We start from the raw sequence: 25,160 nt of genomic DNA, 5'->3' as shown, positions 1-25,160 counted from the left end.
CGTGGTAAGGGAAGTGACTTTGATCAGGCTTTGATGCCAGATGTATTCCCAATAATACTCCTGCATGCCATGATGCCAGTGGAACCATGAACTTCAGACAAAGGAAATTCCTCCATTCACTTCAGCAAAACCTGGAAAGGAGCACAGCGAACTCAAGCAACCTTCCAGTGGCACTGTACTGTGTCCTGTCACCACTACTCCACATGCTACGAATGACATCCCATCTGCCCCAAAGTAAACAGCACTCAGCTGATTTCCAAAAATCAAAAGACAAAGGCAATTGCTCACATAGGTAAAAAAACCAAACAGGATCTGGCCAGGTTTTGTGAGGCAGCCAGATCTATGAACGTAAACATTGCTCTCTTCTTTGTAAGTTGCATTGTTAAAGAAAAAGTGAGTGGCAGAGTAATAGATAACTTTAAGAGAAAAAGAAAAGCATGAGGGGATATTTACTCTAAAACCAAAGTATCAAAACCATGGGACTACAAAGTACTTAAATTCAGCAGAAGGCAGATTTAAGGCTTGCAAGAAAACTATCAACTTCATTGAACATAGCAGTCTTTGGCTACCCATCAACAGACAGGTCAAACACCATCCATCTATATCACAGCCCTGCGCAATGAGTTCCCCTCGCAGCTCCCATGGAATTCCTCCTGTAATGGAGCTACTCAGAGATTGGTGGTTAGTTTAAATGGATCATGTAGGCCTTCATTTATTCAGGGGAAAGAAGTAAGCTGATTGAATCACTCTGGGGAAGGTACTGTCTCTCCCTGCTTGCTATGGAAGATGTCTAGATGACTAACTTAGACAAGATACTTAAATTTAACTGAATTTAGAAGAGATGACTCTTTCCCAGAAAGACTGTAACTGAGCAATTTTATTTGGTGGGATTACAGGTTCTGTTCAGTTCATTTCTGCAGCTATTTTAAAATATTTCTTCCATGTAGAAGTTAAAATGAGAGGGAGGTCAAAAGAAAAAAAATATACTAAAAACATTTCTGCCCTATTCACTCAACCCTCAAAGACCAGGATCAATCCTAAACAGCTCAGCATACAAGAGCCTTTACCTAGGCCTCATGAAGTCAGTACATGTATTTAACTGACTTTGGCTCGGATCCAGAATTTCCTTTAATTTGAAAGAGAATTTCACCTGTGACAAACTTGCAGGATAGAGTTTAATATTCGTGTTCTGAAGAACAGAAACAAATGGGACTAATAAATCTTCAATAGAAATTTACAAGATTCTTCTGGCTTAATAAATTTAGCTGGGGGCAATTGCTCTTAAACACTCAATACATAAAAAGGGATCCTTTTTTCCATTAGCATGCAAATTCCTTACATGTTTCATCAGAACTACATCTTGCAAGTGTTTTAAGAGGTGAACATCATAGTGCACTTCTCCCCATTCATGGCCATTCACATGTGGCCATGCAAGCTCCTTGCCTGTCTTGTCATTTCCTCTATCAAGCTTTTTTTTTTTAAATTAATTCACGGCACATGCAAACTAAACCAAAAATATCTATTTTTGTAAGATTCTCAGGTGTTTTCATCCTCCAGTTCTTAAGGTAGATGCCTGATACACATTTCCTCCTTTTCCAGCCAGTTTACATGGCACAGTGAGCCAACCATTTAAAGATTAATGCACATGGAGTGAAGTATTCTACAGGCTATACAGCTCTTTAAGTATTTCCTTTAAACTCTTGCACACATATGTAAAAGAAAACAAAATAAAGATTATTTGCAGAGTTTGGCAACGAAAATGAGGTGTTAGCAGCATTTTGAGCTGGCAATAAATTTTATTCGACCGTTTTATTACTACAGGGCAAAAGCAACTGTTTCTTTTGGGGTGTCTTTCAGCAGCATGAGATGAGGGTTTACATTTTAATGTATGGATAGTTTTGATAGAAATTCAGCATTTTGTAAATTACAGTTTATGCCAGATGTAAACACACGGCAAAACTGCATTTTGATTGTTTTGCATACATCATCATTCACATTTCTGAAAGAAATGAGCGAACTCTAATAAATCCTGCAAAACAAGGTCTGGTTCCTGGAGCACTAAAACATTTTTACATGTAGGCAAATGAAAACAAGGTCCATCTACCCAGGTGGTGCCAGCAGAGCAGAGTGTGCTCTGTGATGCCCAGGCAGACCGCATGGGCCCAGGCTGAGCTGAAGGAGGCCTGGGCACAGTGGAGCCCCATGGCTGAGGCTCCCGGAGCTAACATGGCTATGTGGCCACCAGCCAGCTCATGGCATCAGCGAGTCAGGAGGCATCTGCCTGGGAGTGAGGCAGGGCTGGCTCCCATCTGCTTGCAGATGATGCACAGACTTACAAGGCAGAGGACACGGATTCCTTATGATCACAGAGACGTCAGTGAGAGCCTTAATTAGCCAGGAATTATCGCTTCGTGTGTGTCCCGCTCTTACACTATTCCCTACGCCAGGATCTACCTTTCTCACTTCAGTGAAATACTGGGTGAGACAGAAATTGTTCTAACCCTTTCTAAGCCACATAGGAACTGTTCCATTAATGTAATTATTTTCATTTCAAGAATGAGTCAAGAGACAATGAGGGCTGAAGGAGTTGCTCCTCATTACTTTCTCTATTCCATCCTTAAACTCTACAACCACCCTATTAATCTCTGTTGGGAGAAAGAGCACAAAAATACCACAGCTGATGGTCTTGAGCCTTCGCAGAGTTGACTAAACAGGCAACGGCACAATCAATACAGGGCCCACAGAACCACCACAGTCTACAAAAGCCTCTTCTGTGGTCAGCTTGCCTACTCCAGCGACACACTGCTTTTTTCCCCCTATTTTTCACCTTTTTCCCATCTAACAGAAACAATTACTCCTTTTACTTCTGCTTTAGTGCTTCTGTTTATCTTCAATTTTAAAAAGCAGTCAAGGAAAAGACAAATTGTCACAAATACGAAAAGTATGTAATCATGCTGGACATCACTAGAAATGTACAATTTTTTAAATGAATCTTTAGGCTAACTGCAGCACAGGTATTTAATTAAGATGTCACTGAACTACCAATTATATCAATTGCTCTACCATGTAACTTCTGAACTTCTTTATGAGTGAACAGTTACCAGTGATACTGGCCTACAAAGATAATTTTTTTTCACTGACATGTCCAACACACAGTGGAATAGAAGGAGACAGGAGATAAAATAAGATTCCAAATTCAAGGACTAATAAAATTGAATAAATACAGGGAACACCTTAAGAAAGTGTACAATCTTAGATAGTAAAGATATGGCTCTATTAATTGCATGGAGAAAAAAAGACATCATAAAACTGTCAAGATTTAGGATTTAGGAACAAATGTCACAAATTACAAAATAATCTTGGTATTTAGGGTAATCAGTACATTTGGGAATCACTTGTTGTCCAAAGTCTCGATGATTCTCAATGACTTCTCAGTGCTTTTCAATTAGTATCCCAAAGCCTAAATCACAACATAGGAGTGGAGTGGAAGAAAAAACTGAGATTAGTTGCCTGCATTAATAACCACTCACACAACAGACATTTACATTGAGGATGTGTAGATACCGCAGGCCACAAGATGCTTCCCACTCTTCCACAGCAAATGCAGAGCTAGGAAACCTCCAGCCCTGAAACTTTTCCTTATGGTGAACTTTAGTTTGAGAGCCTTACCATCACCCCAGGTCCCTGAAGCAGTAGGATACTCATGAAATAAAACTCCTAAGTTATTCCAGGAAGCTGACCTCTACCATTTTACACAGGATATTAAATAGACCCCAGCTGTCTCCACTTACAAGTGACTTAGTTCACATGTTTTATAAAGGTCCATTCAGCTGCTTCATGAGCTATCGCAGAATTGAAGTGACTTTCTGTGAAGAAAGAAAACTATCCAGTGATTTCCCTTACCTACTTTTCATGCAGGCATATCTCGGTTCTCAAACATCGCAACTGGCATCTATATGTTGTAATATAAAAATCTGTGTCTCGATTATGAAAATATTTGACTGACAAACAGCTGTCTCAAGTCCATTGGAAAAAACATACACAGTAGAGCTTTATTTTTTGCTAAATCCAGGAAGATACAGTAGTCTTCATTTCCATGGATGCTTCCATATGTAAGCACTCATGGTAGACAACTACTCATCTAAACACAGTACAGTTCACACAATTTCACCCCAGAAGGCAGAGAAGTGACATGGATTTAGATCTTCCAAAGCACAAGAACACTTTTTCAGGCTTCCGAAAATAACCGTGATCAATATATTAGAAAAGCCATGATTATCCATGTCCGTTCAGAAAACTGTAGTTGAATTACTTCAAGAACTCAACACGGTTTTCAAAAAAAGCCCCCATTTAAAAAGCTGACAAGTGATATTGCAATATTTTTGTACAAAGGATGTGCTCTGGGATGACTGAGTTCTTGAACTGAGTGACTAATGCTGATAAGGGATGGCAATTTCATGCTTGAAAGAAGAAAGATTAAAGTGATCTTGAATTTTGCAAGATTTGAAAACTTTAAAAAGTCAGTATTAAAAGGAGGTACACAATCCCATCATCTAAATATTCTCTAAAGCCTTTAAAAATATGTATTTGTACCGCAAACAAGCGGAGAAAAAAGCCATCTATTAAAAAAATTACTTCTCCTGGTTTTAAACATTGACACTCCCTGTTCCATTGCCTGCTGCCCTGGTGAGGTTAAGGCAATAGATGCCAAAAGATGCCTGGGCTCTTTGCCACAGACATTAGGATTTATAATTTTTATTTACTCTTTCCAGAACACATTTAATAAAATGTACTATTTTATTATACTTAAGAGTGAGATGGCATTTCAGTTCCATGTTCCAATTTTCAATGTCATGCAACTTTTTAAAAACCATTAGCTCTTGGGATGGCTTTTTTCCTGACTTGCCCTCATCACCTTTCCATTTTTTTTAAACCTAAAAAAAGAAAACAGTTCACACATTTTTAAAGCACAGGCAATAAACTAACTGCAGTCCTCTATGTCTAACAATCCTAATCCATGTTACAAAATAATAATTCTCAATTTAAATGTCAAATCTTGACATTTTCATCATTTTCCTTTCCCACATATACCCACATACATATGTAATACGCATATCCAAACAGCTTAATAGAGCATCTTATTTACTTTACTACTACTGTACTGTCTTAGTAGGTCCACAATAAGCAAAACTGTTTTCAAGACTGTTATGTCAAATTATAAAACAAACAACATAAAAAATCACGGAGCAGAATCTTTTAGCAATATTGATTGACTGATTTTCATTTTGAAAGCTATTACGGAACAGTGTGGGCTGACATGTTTTGAGATTATGGAAAAATAAAAATTCCCCCAAAATTATTCCAAGAAATAAAGGTATAGCACCCCTGCTTTCCAAAAACTCAGGTCTTGGATAGTTCAGACTGGAATGTAAGTTAGACAGCAGAGTTTTCCAACTATTTGCAATTGTACAATCATGCAATTAGCTCAAAATGAAATTGAGGTAATGAAACTATGTGCAGCATCAGAATTTTTTCAATAATGACATAATAAACCCACTTAGTGGCAAATCCTGTATGAGATCAGTATGGCAGCGTGAGGAGTAATGACAAAAAGAGAAACCACAACTGAGAAAGACTTGAAAGGTGTCTTAAACTACTTGTAGACCACATGAGTGGCCATCTCCAACACACATCATCAGCTACTTTTCCTCTTGTAAAACATTAACAATTTTTGACCAAAATGGCTTCTGCTGGAGCGTAAAACTGGGTGCAGGGTAAGCAGGCAATGCCAATCCATCCCAGCTGCAACCAGTTCCCTTTAGCACTTCAATACCAAACACAAACTAGAAGCAGACTGTCTGAAGTCAGTAAATTTCACAGAAACCCAAACTCTCCTATTACAGAAAGTGCATAATTTTTGCCAAGTGATAAAAACAAGTGCCTTGTACAAGCTCTTACCAACAATCTACATACGAGAGACTTTGGTTAAAAAAAATTTCCCCCATAATACTCATTTCATCTTCCATCTAAATTCTCATAGTTCAAGTACTCTTTGATTTCAATACTAACTTTTTTTTCTCCCACACCCAAAATAATTTCCTATTTGATTTTGTGACATCCCTTATTTACTGTACGAACTCTCTACTAGCACTTCCACTTTCCATCTTCAAACTTTACTGACTGGCATTAATCTCCTTGAGACCGAGCAAGTTACAGTTGGGTGGCCACTCTGCATTAGAAGCACAGAATGGTCTGGGATGGAAGGGATCTTAAAGGTCATCTACTTCCAATCCCCCTGCCATGCACCCTTCACTAGACCAGGTTGCTCAGCTCCATGGCCTTGAACACTTCCATGGATGGGGCACCCACAACTTTTCTGGGCAACCTTTCTGTTCCAGTGACTCACCCACCCTCACAGTAAGGAATTCTTTCCTAATACCTAATTTAAACCTACCCTCTTTCAGCCATTCCCCCTTGTTCTGTCACCCTAAGCCCTTGTAAAAAGTCCCTCTCCGTGTTTCTTGTAGGCTCCCTTCAAGGTACTAGAAGGCCACAAGTAGGTCATCCCAAAGCTTTTCCAGGCTGAACAAACACAAATCTCTCAGCTTCTCTCACAGGAGAGGTGATACATCTCTCTAACCATCTTAGTGGCCCTGGTCTGCCCCTTCCCTGACAGGTCCATGTCCTTCCTGTGCTGGGCACTCCAGAGCTGGATTCAGTGTTCCAGGTGAGGTCTCACCAGAGTAGGGCAGAGGGACAGAATCCCCTCCCTTGCCCTGCTATCCACACTGCTTTGGATGCAGCCCAGGACACGTTTGGCTTTCTGGGCTATGAGTGCCATGGCCAGGTCATGCCCAGCCTCTCATCCACCAGCACCTTCAAGTCCTCCTCTGCCAGGCTGCTTTCAATCCCTTCACCCTCCAACCTGTGTTGGTATTAGGGGTTGCCCTGACCCAAGTGCAGCACCAGCACTTGGTCTTGTTAAACCTCACCAGACTCCCATGAGCCACTTCTCAAACTTGTCCACCTGGGCTCCCTCTACAGTCAAAATGAGCATTTCCAGAGAGCAATTCATTGTACTCCAGGGTGGGCACTGAGTGTGAGTAGGATGAATTATTCTCATAAAGCACATGCTCACTCTGCACTCACTATGGGGAGACCCTAAATGATTAGGATGGAGTACACTTTTAATATTCAGATGATTAAAGTTAAGTGTCTACTCACAATTATCTCACATCCCTGTTGTACTTTGTTATGCATGGCTATGTGTACCTTTTGTGAATCCATCATGATATACCAGAGCACAGCCATAAAAAGAAAGTCTGTTGTAACCCTTTGACATCTCCCACTCCTTCAGAGAGTTTAAGAAACCAATACTCTTAAACTGTCCTGCTGTATCTAGTGCCCAGGAAGAGGATATAGATAAAAACAGCAGCCAGGATTTCAGTGACTGGAGAGAGCATGATGTCAGGGAGTGGTGTATGACCCAAATGACAAAAACCATGTTGCTACAAGTCTCTATTTAACTACCCACAATTTTAAATCTAAGCCTTTTCATATCATTCCTCTTGACTGCTGAATTTTTGATTACTTCTTGTTTCTTAATCTCTCTTTTCTAAAGCCTATTGTTACTACGTCAAGTTTGGGAACCATCCCTTTCCCAAAAATGTCAGACTAAAAGACTGTGTGCCTTGACTATAAGAATTTCTTCAACCAGCTATTGCAAGTTATTTCAGTCTATGCAGAGAGTGATCTCACTTTTTTGTACTCCAGGAAAAGCTACTTCATTGATTGTATCTCTAAGTTTTGTCTTTAAACCTTGTCTTCTTGTCTTTAAACTTTGTCTACTATGAACAGTGGTTAAATTGTCCTTTATCACTATTTTAGTGAACTTAGTTGACTTTACAGCTTCTTCCAGAATTGTAGGCTCAACATCCCTTCGCTGATGTAAAGGACAGCAAAAGATTATTTGCTTTTCATGACTTAAGCTTTGCTTCTGCAAAATAGTCTTGTTCACTCTCAACTTTGGGTTACTGGAAACCAAGCAGTCTTTGAACTGTATTTTATTACAGACATCACAATATCCTATTGATCTGGGATATTCCAATATACTTTAAATGTCTTCTAAGAAAACTGCCTCATCAGTGTCATTCACCTGTCTGCCATTTATCTGTATCCACAAGTACCTTTAATTTCTAGACAAATGGATTACCTGACTCTTCTGTGCAAATTCTAACTATTCTTGTTCTTGTACTGCCATGATCCTCAGTTCCAGTCTCATTTGTTTGTATTTTTTCACTTCTGCATAAATATTTGCTTCTGAAATAACTGACATCTCTAAAAGATGTTCTAATCTGACCAAATAGAATTTGAAAGTAATAAAACCTTCTTGAGTTCTTAAGAATAGAGACAACATGAATAATAAGCAACAGAGAATTAAGAAACTCCAGGTAACACTTTTTTGTTTTAAATGATGCTACAAACATAAAGGCAGTATGATGAATGGGATTCTATGCAATGAAGAGATACAGGTGCTCAGTTCTGCAGAAGTATTAACTTGTCTGGGCCCTTCCTTAAGTTTAATGAAACATATCATTCTAATTTTCAGACTATAGTCATTGATTCCAACCTGTCTGGATATGGGTATTACTGCTTTGATCAAAACTTGTTGCTCAGCATTTTATAAAAAGCAGAGATAAACAGTGAGGCAACAAACTGATTAGAGATGTCTGCGAGGAAACCACAAAGATCAGTGGGTAGGCCTATCTCCATTAACAATCTAGAAGGTTATCTAAGGATAAACAACACACTAATTAAAGTGCAGATGTTGCTTAATCTCTATGTCATAAAGTTCACAAAGTATGCTGACAGATAAAGTCGGCAAAACGAGATTTGCTTTATAATCTACTTCCTAGCAGAGAAAAGTAATACAGGTCATTGACATTCACTGTCCCAAAGGAACCTGGCAACCAGTAATAAAGGTTCCAGTGCTGTGTTAGTAACATTAGACATAAACTTCAATACTGTACAGCAATCAGAAAGTCTCTAACTGCAGCTCTGGAAGCATTTGCACTAGAAGCATTTGCACTTGAAGAAAGGAGATGTACTCCGCACCGAAATGACTGTATCTGTGACACAACCTGGAGTTCCAGAGACAACACAGCATTGTACAAAATGCCGAGGTGACAACACAGAAGCAGACATCGAGTATTTCAGAAGATATATACTGAGTTAGAGAGGAATTATTTGTGATGCTAAAAGGGAGCCTAGTTAGGAGTGAGACAGGTCAACAGAAATGCTAAATCAATGAATAAACTATTTTTATACCCTATATATATATATAGGGTATAAAAGCCCTATATTATTTTATACCCTATATATAGAGTATAAAATAAAATATAAATATACTATTTTTATATAAACTAGTTTTATAATAGTTGCAGCATCTGAACTCTAAATGGTGAAGTCTCAAACATGCATGCTTGATGGGACACCTCTGCACAGTCTGCCTGTGCTAATGCATTTTTGTTCATCTTAACATCAGGACCTTATGATTTGAACAACCAAAGCTGTTTGAATCAGTGTAGCTCTTTCAATTCACCAGCGGAAACGTAAGCCCTAAATTTCCAACTGGATTCTTGGATTAGCTGGAAGATATGTATGCAATTCCGCCGTTAGCAGCAAGTGCTAGGCTGCTGACACAGATGAACAGTTAACTATGCATATTTGCTTTTCAGAACATAATGCAAGAAGAAGCAGAAACTCTTCCTTCAGCTGTAATCCCCTGGTTAAAATACTGTATAAATGATGATGCACTACCTCAAAGTCAGGGCACTTAAAGATCAGAACTGTATTTTCTAGTGAACACCAGCTGACTAGAATTCATTGAAGGTCTGTCATTTATGATGAGACATATTTATATTCTAGACAGACAGAGTTTTTCTGGGAAAATTATGTGATCATCAGTGAGGGAAACTGAAAAGCAAAAGTCATACAGAATACATAGTACTGTGAATCTTAAGTATCTAATTTGATCTTTAATATGCAATGTAAAAAAACATCCCAATGTATTTGTAAGATGAGGAAAGAGGTAGAAAATCAAAACTTCATGCAAGAAAGTGGGAATCTTACTGAGACTTACTAAAAAGGATGCACTTTTAAGTTGGATATAATGTATCTATGAGAATCCTGCCATATTTCTATTTATATGTTGGATTTTATTATAACTTTATTCAAAATACTGTTGGCTAGGTATGTTTTAAATCTGTTGTAAATATAAGATTTTCATATCCTATATATGTTTTTAGTATCATGGTGGTTTTAAAAAATGTACGATTCTGTATTTCTATGCGTTAAACATTTCCAATTTTTTTTGTAGAAAAGGAATGCAATTCCTTGTCACAATGAGGGAAAGTTAAATGTGACATTCAATGGCTTCACAGCCCTCCCTTTTTATTGGAAAAGAGCAGAGTACGCAAGGTCCTCTAAGGTTGTTTCACTTCGGCGGTAGCTGTGTACCCAAATGAGTCCTCCCCCAAACGTCTAAGCACAGTCAGTACATTCCCAGCTCCTACAGCCAAGTTAAACTGAAAACGGTCCTAGTTCAGTAATGATTGAGGTGGTTTGCTCTAATCAAATTAAACCAGCCAAATGTTCTTTTCAAAGGTAACTGTCTACTCTGCAGCTGTATGCAAAATACCACATCAAATGTGGAAAAAAAAGTGATAGAATTCTATCCTTACAGTAGAGCCCTGGCTCCACAGACGAAGAGAAACAAAAGCACCAGTGCAGCTAGGAATTACGATCACAGAAAGCTCCTAGAAATATGCTAACTTAAGAAACAGTGAACAAAGTACTGAAATTTCCAGTTTATAATTAATTGATTTCAGGGAGAAGGGAGTTCTCTGGCACTGTTAAACAGCAATTTATCACACTGACCACACTTCAAATAGATAATAAAAGACTAGCCAAAGTTTCACATAAAAGAGAGAAACAAATCACCCAGGCTTTTTCCATTCTATTTCTCACTTCATTTCTCTGTTTCTATCAAAATATGTAACATTCTGCACTGACTAATGTTTCAAAAGTCCAGACTCAACAGGTTTCACTTAAACTCTGTATGATTCATCTACACTAGAACTGAGTTTTCAATCATTAAATATGGGAAATTCCTGTAAAGATGAATTCATGTCTGAGTTAGTTTTTTATTTTCTTTTATTAAGAGAAGATCAGTCACCTGTTAATGACAATCCAGAGTAATAAGCAGTCAGTACTGGTATGAACCCTTTTAAAACAGTATAGAACTTTTTGCTAAGTTTGTAACTGTTTGCTAGGAATGTAATGGGAAACCCACCCTAGCACAACTCTACCAATACAAGCAAATTTGCCCTGTATTTAGGTATGTGAAATGTTCACCTTGTCCTAAAATTATGCAAGATACTTCAGAGAACAGAAACCCATCTTCTTCTAAAACCCTAAAAAATATCTAAAGCACCATATGAAAGAGTTTCTTACTACTCATATAAAACATTTTTATACTGCCTAAAGAAAACACAACTGTGCTGTTAGAAATTTAAAGCCTGATTTTAAAGGGATTATTTAGCAGACTACTTCCTTTTTTTTCTATGGATGGACAATTTTTTAAAGATGAAGGGTAAATAAATAGAAAAATCAAAACAATAATTTGGATGCAATGAGGTATTTTGAAAAGAGTTTGGAAATTAACAGTCACACTTCCACTCTTTGATGATCATCTCATCAAAAGCTTCCCAAATGGAAAATGTCAAAGCACATGTTGGAGAAAACCACCCCTTGGAAAATTCTGAAGTGGTTTATTTATTAAATACAAATGCTCTAGAGTTTAAAGGCATACCTGTTAAATAATCATGCATGCATAATTAGAAGTATTTTTCAGAATATAAGAAGATATGAAGAACAGGTATAAGTGGAGAAATCTCCTCTCTTTTAAAAAAACCCCACAGCTTAGTTATTTATGTATGTGGGCACACTTATCTTTTGATAATTTGTTAGATCATTAAGAATCAACTTGTTCAGCAATACTGGAAAACAACTAGACTTCATGCCAAGAAAACTAAATCCTCTGTATACAGCAAAGTTTTGGAATGAACTGCAACTTCTATTGTATTTACTGTTACAAAACTTCGTAAAATAATTTCAGAACTTCAGAACTAAATTCTACCACCTAAGAATTATTACAATGACAAATAATCACTCTTGATGTCAAATTCATGTTACTGTTCTGTCAGGATAGTTGTATTACTAATTCTGGATGATTCATTTTAACTTTTAATAGAAATATTCTCTAGAAATAAGGCTTTAAACTATGAATAAGAATCAGCATCTGTGATTCATGCTGTAATGTATATTCTCCCCGATCTCTATCCAGAAAGATGTTTTAAAATTCAGTGCATTCTTAGTATCATAGCTATTTCTATTTGATAATGCACTTAGACCTGTGCTAAGCTTCAAACAATGGCTTAAATCCCACCAAGCACACCTGAGTGACTTAGTGCTTTGTTAAGTCACGAACTCCAGGTCCAGCCTGCTCTCTTTTAAACCCTGGGAAAACAAGCACTTTTCCTCTCCCTGCTCTGTTCCACACTTCAGCTGGAAGTGAGTATCATGAAGTAAACTGCAAAGTCCCAATCAACCCACCCTGGCCCCTGTCTGTAAGTGTGCACTATCCGCTCTCCTGGCATCTAAACCTTTTCAAGGCTCGGTTTTGAATCCCGTACCCCACTCCATTCCCTTGCCTGGAAGTCACAGCCTACCATCAGCAGTGGTTGTGGTGAAACAACTTGGTTTTCCATTCCGGGCAGGACCCAGCAAGACTAAATATCTCCAAGAACAGCACAGACATAACCATCCACAGATTTAAAGAAGGAAGGGCGCAGGGGACATAATCTAAAATGACTAACATTTACTCAATACAAAAACTGGAAACATGTTTTTTGTAAAAAACTTAGATTTAGAATGAGATAAAATACTTTTTAAAAATGCTCTTGTACTCACTCCAGAAACTGAATTTTTGAAGGCTCAGAAGTCCGTTCCATACTCAACCCTTCCTTCCTGAGATGCTCTTATCTTGTCCTGTTTCTGCCAGATCATGTATTAAAACAAAATCATCACATCCATAACTAACAAACAATTCATATGATTGGCAAGAATATCCTTGTTTTCCCTGTACATGCTCATTCTGTGTACTGTAAGGTTGCAAGCAGATGATGACAGGGCAACATTCATGTCCACTCTCTGCCCAATGTCCTCTGTCAACTAATTTCTCCAAGTCCTATGTACCCTGTTCAGTGGCAGCCACATCATTCCCCTTTGCCCTCCAGCCATCAGAGAAGCCATCCTTCCAGGTAGGCAGTCCATTCCTCCCCAAGACCTTTGCAGTGTCCCTTGCAGTGGCCAGACAGTGCAGGGACAATCTCCCTTCCCCTCTGACCAAAACTGCTCTCCAGCCTGGAAATGCCTTTCTCCTGCCAAGGCACTTCCTGTCTTCCCATCTGCCTTGAAGACCATCCTGTTTGTGTGAGACTAAAACTGACTCTGAAGCTCATTCAGTTTTTCCTTCCCATTACTCATCCACCATTTCTACCTCAGCTGAGATTCATCTGCCACACAAATACTTGGCAAGTTTCAAGTTCAGTTTCTTCTGCTCACTCCATCCCGGTATCTTATTTTACTCTTTCTGTGTGCAAGACAATCTCTCTAACTAGCAATGCAAAGATCACCATTTCTTTGTCTCTAGGGGCTTGCCAGATGCCACAATGAGTGATGCTACACAAAAATAAATTGTATCGCACAATACAGCACACCGGTGATGTGGAAGAATGACCTCACAGACTAGAAGTTTTAACATTAGCTTGGCAGAAAAAAGAAGGAAGGAAGCAGAATTCACTAGAGACAAACACCCCCTAAAATAGAAATGTTTCACTTGACGGGATGGAACATCTCAATGATTTTGAGAAGATCATCCTTTCAACTTACTAACAGTACAGTAATAAAGCCAGAAGCCAACATCAGCATCACCCAAAACCAGAAAGAGAAATAAAATCAGCTACTGCCTTTCGAAATTTTTTCCCTCTTTCAGTTCCTCATCATTTTAGTTTAACAAACAGAAAAAAGCAAAACAAATACACCTTCAAACTGTTTTGCAAAAGGTTAGCTAGGTATTGATGATATGCTACTGATATGTTCTGAATGCCGTATCAGGCTAGACAGGGAACTTATAAAGACACTTATAAAAAGACCTTCTAAGTATAAGGAAATTTTAAGCCCCAAGCCATTTATACACTTCTGGGAGCTCTGAGCAAGGTCAAGCAAGTTCTGGTCTTTATGTCAGCATATGCAGGGATGGGGGAGTGACGTGTGTGCCAGCCTCTCTCCCCCACACTCAGGTGGTCTTGCCAAGGCCATCAGTTGATGGGCTCCATCAACCACTCAAGTGCAAACCAAGAGATAACAGCATGGACCACTGGACTGCAAAAGCAGGGAAAAGGCAGCAAGACATGACTGCTGTACTGCAGAGAGCAGTTTACAGAGCCATTTATAGTTCAATGGTATAAAGTAACACAGAAACTTGGACATGGCGTAACTGTGCAAATAATCATAATTACTGTGCTGCCCCCCCACCGATTCGTATACAAAAAAGAATGAGGAATAGAGTTAGACTTCCAGCTAGGTGGATCATTCTGTTGAACCTAAGTCAATTAGCTGGGGCACATATTCTGCAAAGTAACAGGAAAGAGAGAATTAAGATTTTTAATTCTTACATGGTTATGATCACTTTGAATGGCAAGATCTCTAACACTTACCTTTGAAATAACAACCCAGACTAGATTATACTTTAATAGGTCATATTCAATGTAATTTTGGATATTTTAAAATTGAATAGTTACTAAACCATGAAAATACTAAAGAAGTTGTATTCATAAAACAAAAGTTAGTCTGTCTTGCATATCACCTTCCCAGAGTGCAAATTCACAGTTTGATGATGATTAAGATATGGGGAAAATTATTCATCTGATTACCAGCAGGAGAGAGATAAAACGAATGCAAAATACAGCTGAATTTAGCATTATAATCACAAGAAGAATTTTTACAGCTATCTTGCAGCAGGGTTTTACACACAGGAATTTCCTGAATCTGTCATTTATTCCTGGCAAAGTCTGTTCTTTATCTACATATATTTCATTTTTCCCAACTAGAACAGCACTAAGCTATATAAGCGCTGGACCAACTTTTGCCAGATTTACCTACTGTATATATTAAAGTTTTACTAAAGCATGACATCTTATTATCTGAAACATGAGCTAGAGGAGCACCTTGATCATCCTACCAGGTACAAGGGACTTTTCCAAGCCCATGACATACCTAATTTTAGAGGGATTTACAGTAAGTTTTACTCTTGAAGATCCTATTTTTAACTTTATTTTGTAAAAATAAATAGAATAGAGTAAGGTGTCCTGGCAGAGAGGAGCTCTATACAAAGGGCAAATGTGAACAGGAAAGAATTTTAAGCACATAACAATTATCTTAACTGCCTTTTCCCCATGCCTTTCTATACATCATTCTTAACAGTCTTACAAAATTTTAGATCAGTCCTCCAGACCTTAATTCCATTACAGTACAGAGATTTTCATTACTATCACTGTTCTGATGAAGATTATATTTCCCTTTGATTCTTTTCTTGCACCCTGTGTTGCCTTATTCTGTAGGGAAGCCTTATCTAACTTCACTATCCATCTTTGTAAAAGCAACTCTGCTGTGAAAAATGCATCTCTTCATTGTACAAATATGGAAATTATGGACTTGGAACAAAGGAACACAAAACAAAGCTCTCATAATTAGCAAGCTGTAGCATGGAAAAATATGATAAATACTGTGTTTAAAATTATTCTGTGCTATTTAGACATCTCTCCCTTATGGATAAAATTCTCTTCCAACCCTAGTGCCAAGCACTGGAAACCAGTTTTGGCTCTAAGTATGTCTCAGAGGAATTGAATCTACAACTGTTAAGACAAACCTGGGCTGGAGTAGCAATGCTGGTCCTGAATCCTGGTTCTATGACCAGCAAAGCCATGGAGCTCTACCTGTGCCTAGAAAATACTCGGCCTTTCCTTACCAAACTGTTCTTCACATTTAGCACCACTTCATGGCAACAGAGAAGCCCTGAGCTGCTGAGCTCCTTACTGTACTCCCTGGAGAAGCCCAGAGCTACCATTTGAATTGAAAATGACACTCAGCCTAAGTTCATGTGGCCTATGATCTCTGCTGTCAGCTGATGCCAGACTACCACAGCGGAGCACAGAGCCTGTGCAGCTCATCTGTACAAAGTGTGTCTAAATTCTGACTCACAGAATGGCTGCTGGCTTGCATTGAGCAGCTCATGGATCACACATGCCACTACTTAAAGGTAACAGACACAACATCGAATTTGCAATTCCAACGTAGTTCTCTCACGCTAGTTGCTTGTAATATTCAGAAAAGAACTAGATGTCCCCTCAAAATCAAAAATATTTGGTTTTAAATATTTGTGCTGTTATCCCAGTGCTGTGAAAACAATGTACATTTTAATCCAGTATGTAGACAATGCATCTGGCATTGTTTTAGTTATTAGCCTGGCCATGACAGCAGTTTCCAGAATGCAGGCCCAAACAATTAAAATTTTTTGAGCATAATATGTTCAATAAAGTACAGTTAGATCAGCTGCTTAAGACTGCAGCACTTCTTTTATAGTACTTCCTTTTCTGAGTATATTTACATAATACAAAAATAGATGTTTTATTTCAATAAATTGCAAACTCTTCTACCATATTTTCTAACAGAACTGGGCCATTTAAATGTTTTCAAATAATTTTTCAATTTGAAGGACATGATTCTGGTTACTCCAGAGGGCTCCTTATCTGCTCTACAGATTAAAAATATGGACAAAAGACATGAGTATTTGAACAGCATTCCTCACATTTTAGAAGAGATGTTTGAAATTGCTTATCTTCTGCCTTTTTGTGGAAGAAGGTGTGCAACCAATGCCCCAGGCACCCTACCAAACAGCCCCTTGTGTCTGAAAGGCTGCTTATGGCAAAAGGTACAGGCTTCACAACACCACTAAGAGGACCCGGAACACACAAAGATTTTTATATTGAAATTACATTCTCATATTGCTGGTTGAAATACTCACTGCTTTGCTGAGAATTAGTTTTCATTCAAGCTTGTAAAAATATTTGAAGCGTCAGTGTATTTATACAATGCTCTCTTGAGATTCAACTGCACTTAAATCATGCAAAAGAAGCCTGCAGTTGCATAGTCAGTTCATCAAATAGCTCTTTGGAAAACAAGAACTCTACTTTCATGATTTAGCTGCATTCAAGATTAGAAAGCTCTTAAAAAGATCATTTACATCATAGGGAAAGATGTCAATGGTAGAAAAATTCTTAAGTATTATGTTCAATTATTCCCAAACAAGTTTTAGCTTTCAAATACATAAATGCCAAAACTTGGACAACTAAATCCTCATTTTCTTTCATAAATTAATGGGCTGAATTTCAAAGATTTTGACAACTTCCAATTATCCCTCTATTGCCAAAGAAGAACTTTGTATGTGCTCCTCTAAACCAATCCACTTGATTGTGATCAAACATACGATCTCCAAGCAAAGACATCCACACTGTTGAAGGATACTGAGTAAGCCTCTGGCATTACCAGGTGCCAGCCAATTGTGGATTTGCTTGATGAGCAATGGAAGTGTGAGCTGCAGCCTGTATATGTCCCACTGCTCACTGAAGTGAGACCAATGACCTGCACTCCATGATCAGCATTTCAGAATACATACACTTTGCCTATTCAGCTTTGACATAAAGGAGACTGTTACATTACGCTGCCTTGAAATGAACAAAAATTAATTCATCTCTAGCTATTGACTTTTGTAATTTAAGTATTATTCTCTGTCTCATCTTTGCTCCTGCACCTAATAATCTCACCCCCTCATCTCAGACCTTCCAAAAAAAGGATGATTACATGTGCAAGGCATTTTGAAATTCACCTGTAAGTTCAGAGTATCTATTTCTCTAGGACTGAGAGAGTCTTGGTGTTAAGTGAAATACAAAATGTTTTCCTTTTGCTGTATAATATGTGCATAAGTAACGCAAAGAATGGGAAATACTCCTGCTAATACAGCACCACCAGCAAGATGCTGATCAGTTTCAATATGGGTATCTGCAAAGTGAAAAGTCCGTAATTTTAATAAAAGACACTCACAGGCTGCTGAAGGTTTCTAGCTACAGAAAAATGTAAGAGGTTACAGTAGGGCTAATCTTATCATTGAGAGCACAGGCCATTTATCAGAGATTTATGCTATTGACACAACAGAAAGGACATCCTGGGGCCACTGCCACCATTTTGTGAGCAAGGTCTGACACCTGTACTTTTGCCCTTTTGGTAGCACAATCAGCAGTTCATGGTGAAAATTAGTACCAAACAGTACTCAACCATAAGGCTGCCTGAAAAGCTTGAAGTCTTAAGCTGTTACTTCTCTTTAACATGATGATCTATAGCTCTCTATAAGAACATCTAAAAAGCTAGAATGCACATTCCACTACTGCTCTCATTCCTGCCATTTCTATAATGAACAGAGCTGCTAAAAATCAGCTGCAGCTGGCAGTACTAATAGTTCAGACAAAACCAGGCAGAGGTTGGGGTTTTCTTCATTTTCTCTCATGCCGGAGGAAACAATATTATATGGCTCCTTGCCCATCCATTCCAACACTTAAATCACACACCTATGCCTCTGGAGATGGGTGTTTGTGTGTGTGGGAGGCAATGCACAGGGATGAGGTGAGGTCTGGCAGGCAGCTCCATGGCCTGTTGAAACCTCAAACCACACTTCATGTACACAGTTTAGTGCTCACTTCAGCCACAAACCCAAACTAGTGTCCATTTCATTTATGCCCCCAAACCCTTGCTCACCCAATTCACGTACTAAACCCAGGACCCCACTGATCAGGACCCTGGCCCCACTTCCTCACCTGACCACGTTGGGGTGTTCGAATGTCTCCAGGTGCCTCAAAACCGCCACCTCTCGGATGGTGGACAGCGGCATCCCCTCCTCGCTGGTCTGCACCCGTACCCGCTTCAGTGCAACAAAGCGTCCTCCATTCTTCAAGTCTCGGGCTTTAAACACCTTCCCGTAGGCTCCTTCCCCAATCTCAGCCACACATTCATACTGCTGGTCAGCCAGGTTTGTGCTGTCCTTATCCATGCTGGCACCAGTCCTCTTCCTCCTCTCCAAGTGCCTCGAGATGGCTCTCAGTCTCACTTACTTTCTGAAAACCAGTACTTTGCTTGGGTGCAGACAGGCCACGCAACTTGGTACCTCTGGCAGAGAGGCAGTAGGAAGCTCCTGCCCTCCTGTTCTTGTTCCTTTTCTATACTGGCCACAATGTGCCTCCTCTTTCGGCCACCAGGAATTATCATACAGTCTTTGGGAGCATTGCCTGTGTAAAGCCAAACAAATCTGGAGGACAAACCAAGCAAGAAAAGTAAGTTTACTTTAGTTTACTTCATTACTTTGCGTTGTTCAAAACCTGCTAAAATTAAGCTAATACAGTAGATAGCTACATGCAAAGCAAAATCGTGGTGGAAAGGAAGATGTGAACCACAAGGGTGACATATGTATCAATGTCCCCGAGTGGCTGATACACTACAAAGTTATCACAGTCTGTGCAAAAGGCCAGGCACACGGCTACAGAGCAACAGCATGCTGAGGGGTTTTACTGAGGAACGAGCTAAAGATGATGACCCCACGAGATGGCAGAGCTAACTACTCATGTGTGAGACAAAGTGTACATCCAAGAACTTATGTCAGGATTTTGGGACTCAAAAGTTTTGAGTCATTGAACATGGTGGAGTCTTGGATATATTTTATGCTATATTACTGTCACTTGCTTGTAAATAATAGCATTTGGAGGTTGCTGCCTTGGTCTGCTCTCTCCTGTGCTAAGCTCTTCATGAACACATTATGAGCACATCGCAAGAAACAAAGCACCTGTGGAGGGGTGAAATACATACATATTTAAATGACAGTAATATGTTATGAAGCATTGTGTGCTGAAATAGATTCAGAAATATGCACTTTAGAAAATTTATTAACAAGCAAGGGTTTTGGCTGTGGATATTGCAATGTGTGTCACTGGCAGCTCCCTGCAAAGCACCATGGTAAAAGATGTCTTCAGGAACAGCATGCTCTGCTGCTGAGTGCATGAGGCTGAAAAGCAGAAGCACTTCCTTCTGCATCCAGTTTCATCCACTTTCTGCAGGACTGGGCAAATCCTCTCTGCTCACAAAGCTCCACATCAATTCCTCCCGTCCCCCTGACCCTTTTTAATACAGCGATACTGTGACCTCCAGGACTCTAGCCCTCTCCTACACCGCATTTTTACCGTCCCAGGATGAAAGAGCCCCACATAGCTCAGTCGGGGATCCCTGAAGTGGAATTCACGCACAAAGCGCCAGGGCTATTCCGCACACTTACACTTATCTTACACCTTAGCTGCAGATGAAAACAGCAATCTGAAGGAAGCCTGTGCCCACTGCTCATCCCTTCTCCCCGGCTGCACCCAGAGACGGCTCCCTGCCTGGCCGGCTTCAGTTCCCAGCACAGCTGCCACCGCACCGCACCGCCCCAGCCAGCGGTGGGCAGCATCACCGGGCGACACCAGGCGCGGGCCGCCGCGGGGGGACCCCTGCCCGCCCCGAGCCGCTGTGCGGGGATCCCCTGCCCGAGCCCGGCGGTGCTGGGGTCCCCTGCCCGAGCCCGGCGGTGCAGGGGGGGATCCCCTGCCCGAGCCCGGCGGTGCAGGGGGGGATCCCCTGCCCGAGTCCGGCGGTGCAGGGGGGGATCCCCTGCCCGAGTCCGGCGGTGCAGGGGGGGATCGCCTGCCCGAGCCCGGCGGTGCTGGGGTCCCCTGCCCGCCCCGAGCCCCCGGCGCGGCCCCCTCCCGCCCCGCGCCGCGGGCAGGGCGCCCCCGAGCGGCGGGCAGCGGCGCCGCGCGTGCGTGGCGGCGGGGCCGGCGGGCCTCTGCCCCGGCGCGGCCGCGTGGAAACTTACCCGTGCTCGCCCTCCCCGGGCACGGCGGGGCACCGGGGCTGCCCCCGGCCGCCGCTGCCCCCGCCGCGCCGCCGAGCTCCCCTCCGCGGGTGCCCCTCAGGCGGCGGGGGGTGGCGGCGGGGGACACGCGGGGAGCCGCGTCCCCGCGCTTCCTCTCAGCGGACGGGGCGGGGTGGGGGGGCCGGCTCCGCTGCTCGGCAGGACGCCGAGGGGACCCCCCCGGCGGCTCCCCCTGAGGGCACCCCTTCCCCCGCGGGCCCCTCCGCGCCCCTGCACCGACCCCGAGGGGGTTGTGGCGGCACCGCGGGGCGCGCTGCCCTAGCTCGGCCGCCGAAGGGACGCGTCCGCGGTGCCGCCCGCGGGGAGGAGGGGTGCGCGGTGTGGGCTCCCGGGCCGGGCGGGGAGGGGGCGGCGTGTGGGCCACGCCGCGGGGCCGGGTGCGCGGAGCACATGGGCGCCCCGCGTTACCTGGTGTACGCCACGGCCGCCTGCACCGCCACCAGTTCCCCAAATAATCCTCAGCCCCGGGGGGTGGAGGGGGGGGGGGGGGGGGGAGGGAGGGGGTGAGTCCTCTCTAACACGAACCTCCCATTGAGCGAGGCGGGGTGGAGAGCCGGCCCGGGGTCTGCCCCTTCACATGGCGATGTCTCCGGCAGGTCCCGGCAGCGGCCGCCCGGGCCACACAGGTAGCTGGTCCGTGGCTCGGCCGCCCTCGGCTCGCATCCTCCTGCCGCCGCTGCCGCCGGGCTGCACCTTGGCGCAGAAGGAGCTCGCACTCGTCCCCCAGCCCGCTCCTCCCGCCCCCACCCTGCCCGGGGAAAAGGAAAACGCGAAATAAAAATCGCGGCCGGCGGCCCCCGGGGAGCTGCAGCGCCACGACCGCAGCCCCGCCGGCCGCAGCCTGCGGTGCGGGGCTCCGGCACCGGCCCTCGGCGCCGCCGCCGCTCTGCCGCTGCCCCGGCGCTGCGCTGCCGCTCCTCGCTCGCTCCCTCGGCCTCTGTTCTGCCTGGGAGCAGCAGCAGCTTGCTGCCTTTTTTTTTTTTTTTTTCCCCCCTCTCCTCAACTTTTTTTTTCCCTTGCTTTCCCACGCTGGCTGAATGTGACTTGACCCCGTTTCAAAAAAGTTTGACATAGTGCTTCAACATTTCCGCATTCCTCCCCGACTACAAAGGCTGCAGCCGCCTCCTTCTGCTTTCTGTCTCTGCTCTCTGTCTTCACACTCAATGAAATCCTTCATGTGCCCCTGCCAAAGGCAGCCGCATACCGCAAGGGTCGCCGCGAGCGCCGCGGCCAGGCATGGCCCGGGGCGAGCGCCCCGGGGGGTCCCGGCAGGGCCCGGCCCGGCCCCGGCCCCGGCCCGGCTCCGCCGCACTCGGCGCTGCACGGGCGCGGGCTCAGCCGGCTGCGGCAGCACTGAGAGCCCTGACTCATTCCTAGAGCTCAGCGTGCGAGGCGCTGGGAAATAACCCTTTTGGGGTTTCGGTTCTCACCCCCCACGCCCCCCCCCCCCTCCCGCCTCCATCATGGGAAATAACTTTTTTTTTTCCCTCCAGAAAAACGCGAATTCTTTTGTCTTTTCCTTTTCTTTTTCTTTTTCTGGTTTGTTTTGGTTTGGTTTGGTTTGGTTTTTTTTGGTTACTTTCCTTTCACAGTCAGCACAGAGCTCCGGCAGGAAGTAAGCGGCCATGAATGCTTTTGGGAAGCATCAATAAACTTGGTTGCTGAAGAACCCCCAATCACAGCAAAGTCTTTGCCCCGACAGAATTGCAGCTGGAGATGCACGGGGCAGGGGGGCAAGGAGAACAGGGTGTGCAGAGGAGTAGGGTGCACAGGCAGTCCATTTTCCGATGCAGAGAATATTCTGTCGGAGCCAATTCCTGCAAATACTGAGATTTGTCACTGGAAAAAAAAATAAAAATCACAAAACAAATATCAATCAACTCTGTCTCCATGGGGCAAAAGCACATGGCCTAGTTCCCAGTTCTCCCAGCTGGTACCCTCCAGCACATGATCTTCTGGACCTCAAGGATGATTATGATCCAGCTCCTGAACCACCTCATACACTGATTTAACTGGGAAGGGGTGGACCCAAATCCCCTTACCCAGAGAGAAGTGTAATTCAACTAAGTGGTTTTATAGCTACAAAACGTGTATGCCTAGAATCTAACTGATTTAGAATAACTAAACAAACAAAAAAAGACACAATACTGTACAAACAAAAATAATTCATGTCAGAAAGAAGCATATAATTACTCTATCTGGGCTCACAATGCTAACCAGCATATAAGAAATCCTACAGGTTAAAGTGACTTCAAAACTGACCCCAGCAATTCCACATGCCCTTCCTATTTCTAAGAGGTTTAGAAGCAGCACCTGGAAGGCCAGTGAGGGGAAACTTGCTGAGGGCAGAAGGGAGACCCCTGATTTCCCCCAGAGAAAAGAGGGAGCTGGTACCACTCACTTTCAAGGAAAAGGCCAGCAGCATGTGAGTTTTTGCAGGAGACTGTGCATACTTTCCAAGAACTTGATTTATGCTCACAATATATTTTAGTTTAAATCACAGAAATTCCTCATCAACTTCTGAAGTCCTTGATTTATAAGAAAAATATGCTGAAGTTAACAGCAAACCCCATAATATTTAAATGTGAAAGTGTCACAGATTCAAATACACAGATCAAATATTTCTTTATAAACAGTGTGAAAAATCACATCACAGTACAAGGTCCGTATGTACACGATCTCCCTTTGTTTTTTTGTTTAGTAATATTCATGCCTTTCCTCTCCTTTCCTTTCCTTTCCTTTCCTTTCCTTTCCTTTCCTTTCCTTTCCTTTCCTTTCCTTTCCTTTCCTTTCCTTTCCTTTCCTTTCCTTTCCTTTCCTTTCCTTTCCTTTCCTTTCCTTTCCTTTCCTTTCCTTTCCTTTCCTTTCCTTTCCTTTCCTTTCCTTTCCTTTCCTTTCCTTTCCTTTCCTTTCCTTTCCTTTCCTTTCCTTTCCTTTCCTTTCCTTTCCTTTCCTTTCCTTTCCTTTCCTTTCCTTTCCTTTCCTTTCCTTTCCTTTCCTTTCCTTTCCTTTCCTTTCCTTTCCTTTCCTTTCCTTTCCTTTCCTTTCCTTTCCCTAATATTTAGGCATCTGTAACAAGCATGGTACAAACCCTTCTCAGGTTCCACAGGCATTAATTGTCTCACTTTACATGCAATGGACTTCACTTTAGGGAGGGAGAAGTGAAGCCTTGGTTGCTGTCTCCCCCTGAAGATCTCTGGATCTTTAAATTCTCGACGGGCTCTGTCAACTGTGCTATTCCCAAGGAGGGGCTGAGGGGCACAGGGTCCTTTGGCCAGATAAATATGCAGCCTCACATTCAAGATGAATGTAGAAAAGAGATTTCTTCAGTACCCTGACATTTACCTCTGTGCTCAAATGTGCTGGTTTATCACTCTCCTATTAAACGGTGTTCAATGCAAGATCATCTTTTCACCCCAAATTCTCTCAATATTTTGGGGGAACATATGTAATTGTTCTGTCCTTTAAAAGTGTTCTAGCCGCCTTTCTGTGTGGTGATGTCAGGAGAGATTGCCATGGGAGATTATATGCTCATGCTGTCAAACGGAATAAATTTATAACAAAAAAGTGCCACATAGTTAATGTGGCTTTATATGCTCCTCAGAGTTTTTTTGAGGGACTTTTAAAAAAAATGATGGGGCTTTTTTTTTTCTCCCCATCTGAAGTAGTCAAACTATCCTGTCTCCCCAAGTACAAAGAAGCTATACAAATCTCTAAAATTACCTAAACCAATTTTTTTAAAAAAATGATGGGACTATTTTTTTTTCTCCCCATCTGAAGTAGTCAAACTATCCTGTCTCCCCAAGTACAAAGAAGCTATACAAATCTCTAAAATTACCTAAACCAATTTTCTCAATTTTCACAAGTTAAGTGATTCAGGAAGAAATTTCCAAACATGATTAAATATAAACACCAGCTAAACCAGATTATATTAAAAACAATTTGTTGTAGAGGCTGAAATTACTTACTT

The 25,160-nt window shown here is 42.1% G+C and overlaps 1 protein-coding gene across 5 annotated transcripts in view; it reads right to left on the bottom strand.

Annotated features, from left to right (window-relative positions):
• The window catches only part of CDK6 (cyclin dependent kinase 6), a 138,716-nt gene extending 116,716 nt beyond the window's left edge, over positions 1 to 22,000 (bottom strand). Inside the window, exons 1-2 of one of the 5 annotated variants that reach the window (XM_032112174.1) lie at positions 21,716 to 22,000; positions 19,050 to 19,537 (exon numbers count right to left, since the gene is read on the bottom strand). In XM_032112174.1, the coding sequence (XP_031968065.1) occupies positions 19,050 to 19,282 (233 nt within the window). In that variant the 5' untranslated portion in view covers positions 19,283 to 19,537; positions 21,716 to 22,000. Of the gene's footprint in view, positions 1 to 19,049; positions 19,538 to 21,130; positions 21,220 to 21,598; positions 21,659 to 21,715 lie in introns of those variants that run through there. The other 4 variants (XM_032112167.1, XM_032112139.1, XM_032112157.1 and 1 more) reach the window with 4 other exon arrangements.
• Between the last annotated feature and the right edge of the window lie 3,160 nt (positions 22,001 to 25,160).

The sequence above is a fragment of the Corvus moneduloides genome, chromosome 1 (assembly GCF_009650955.1).
Source record: "Corvus moneduloides isolate bCorMon1 chromosome 1, bCorMon1.pri, whole genome shotgun sequence".
In the NCBI taxonomy this organism is placed as follows: Eukaryota; Metazoa; Chordata; class Aves; order Passeriformes; family Corvidae; genus Corvus; species Corvus moneduloides.
This window is presented reverse-complemented; position numbering and strand designations above follow the sequence as displayed.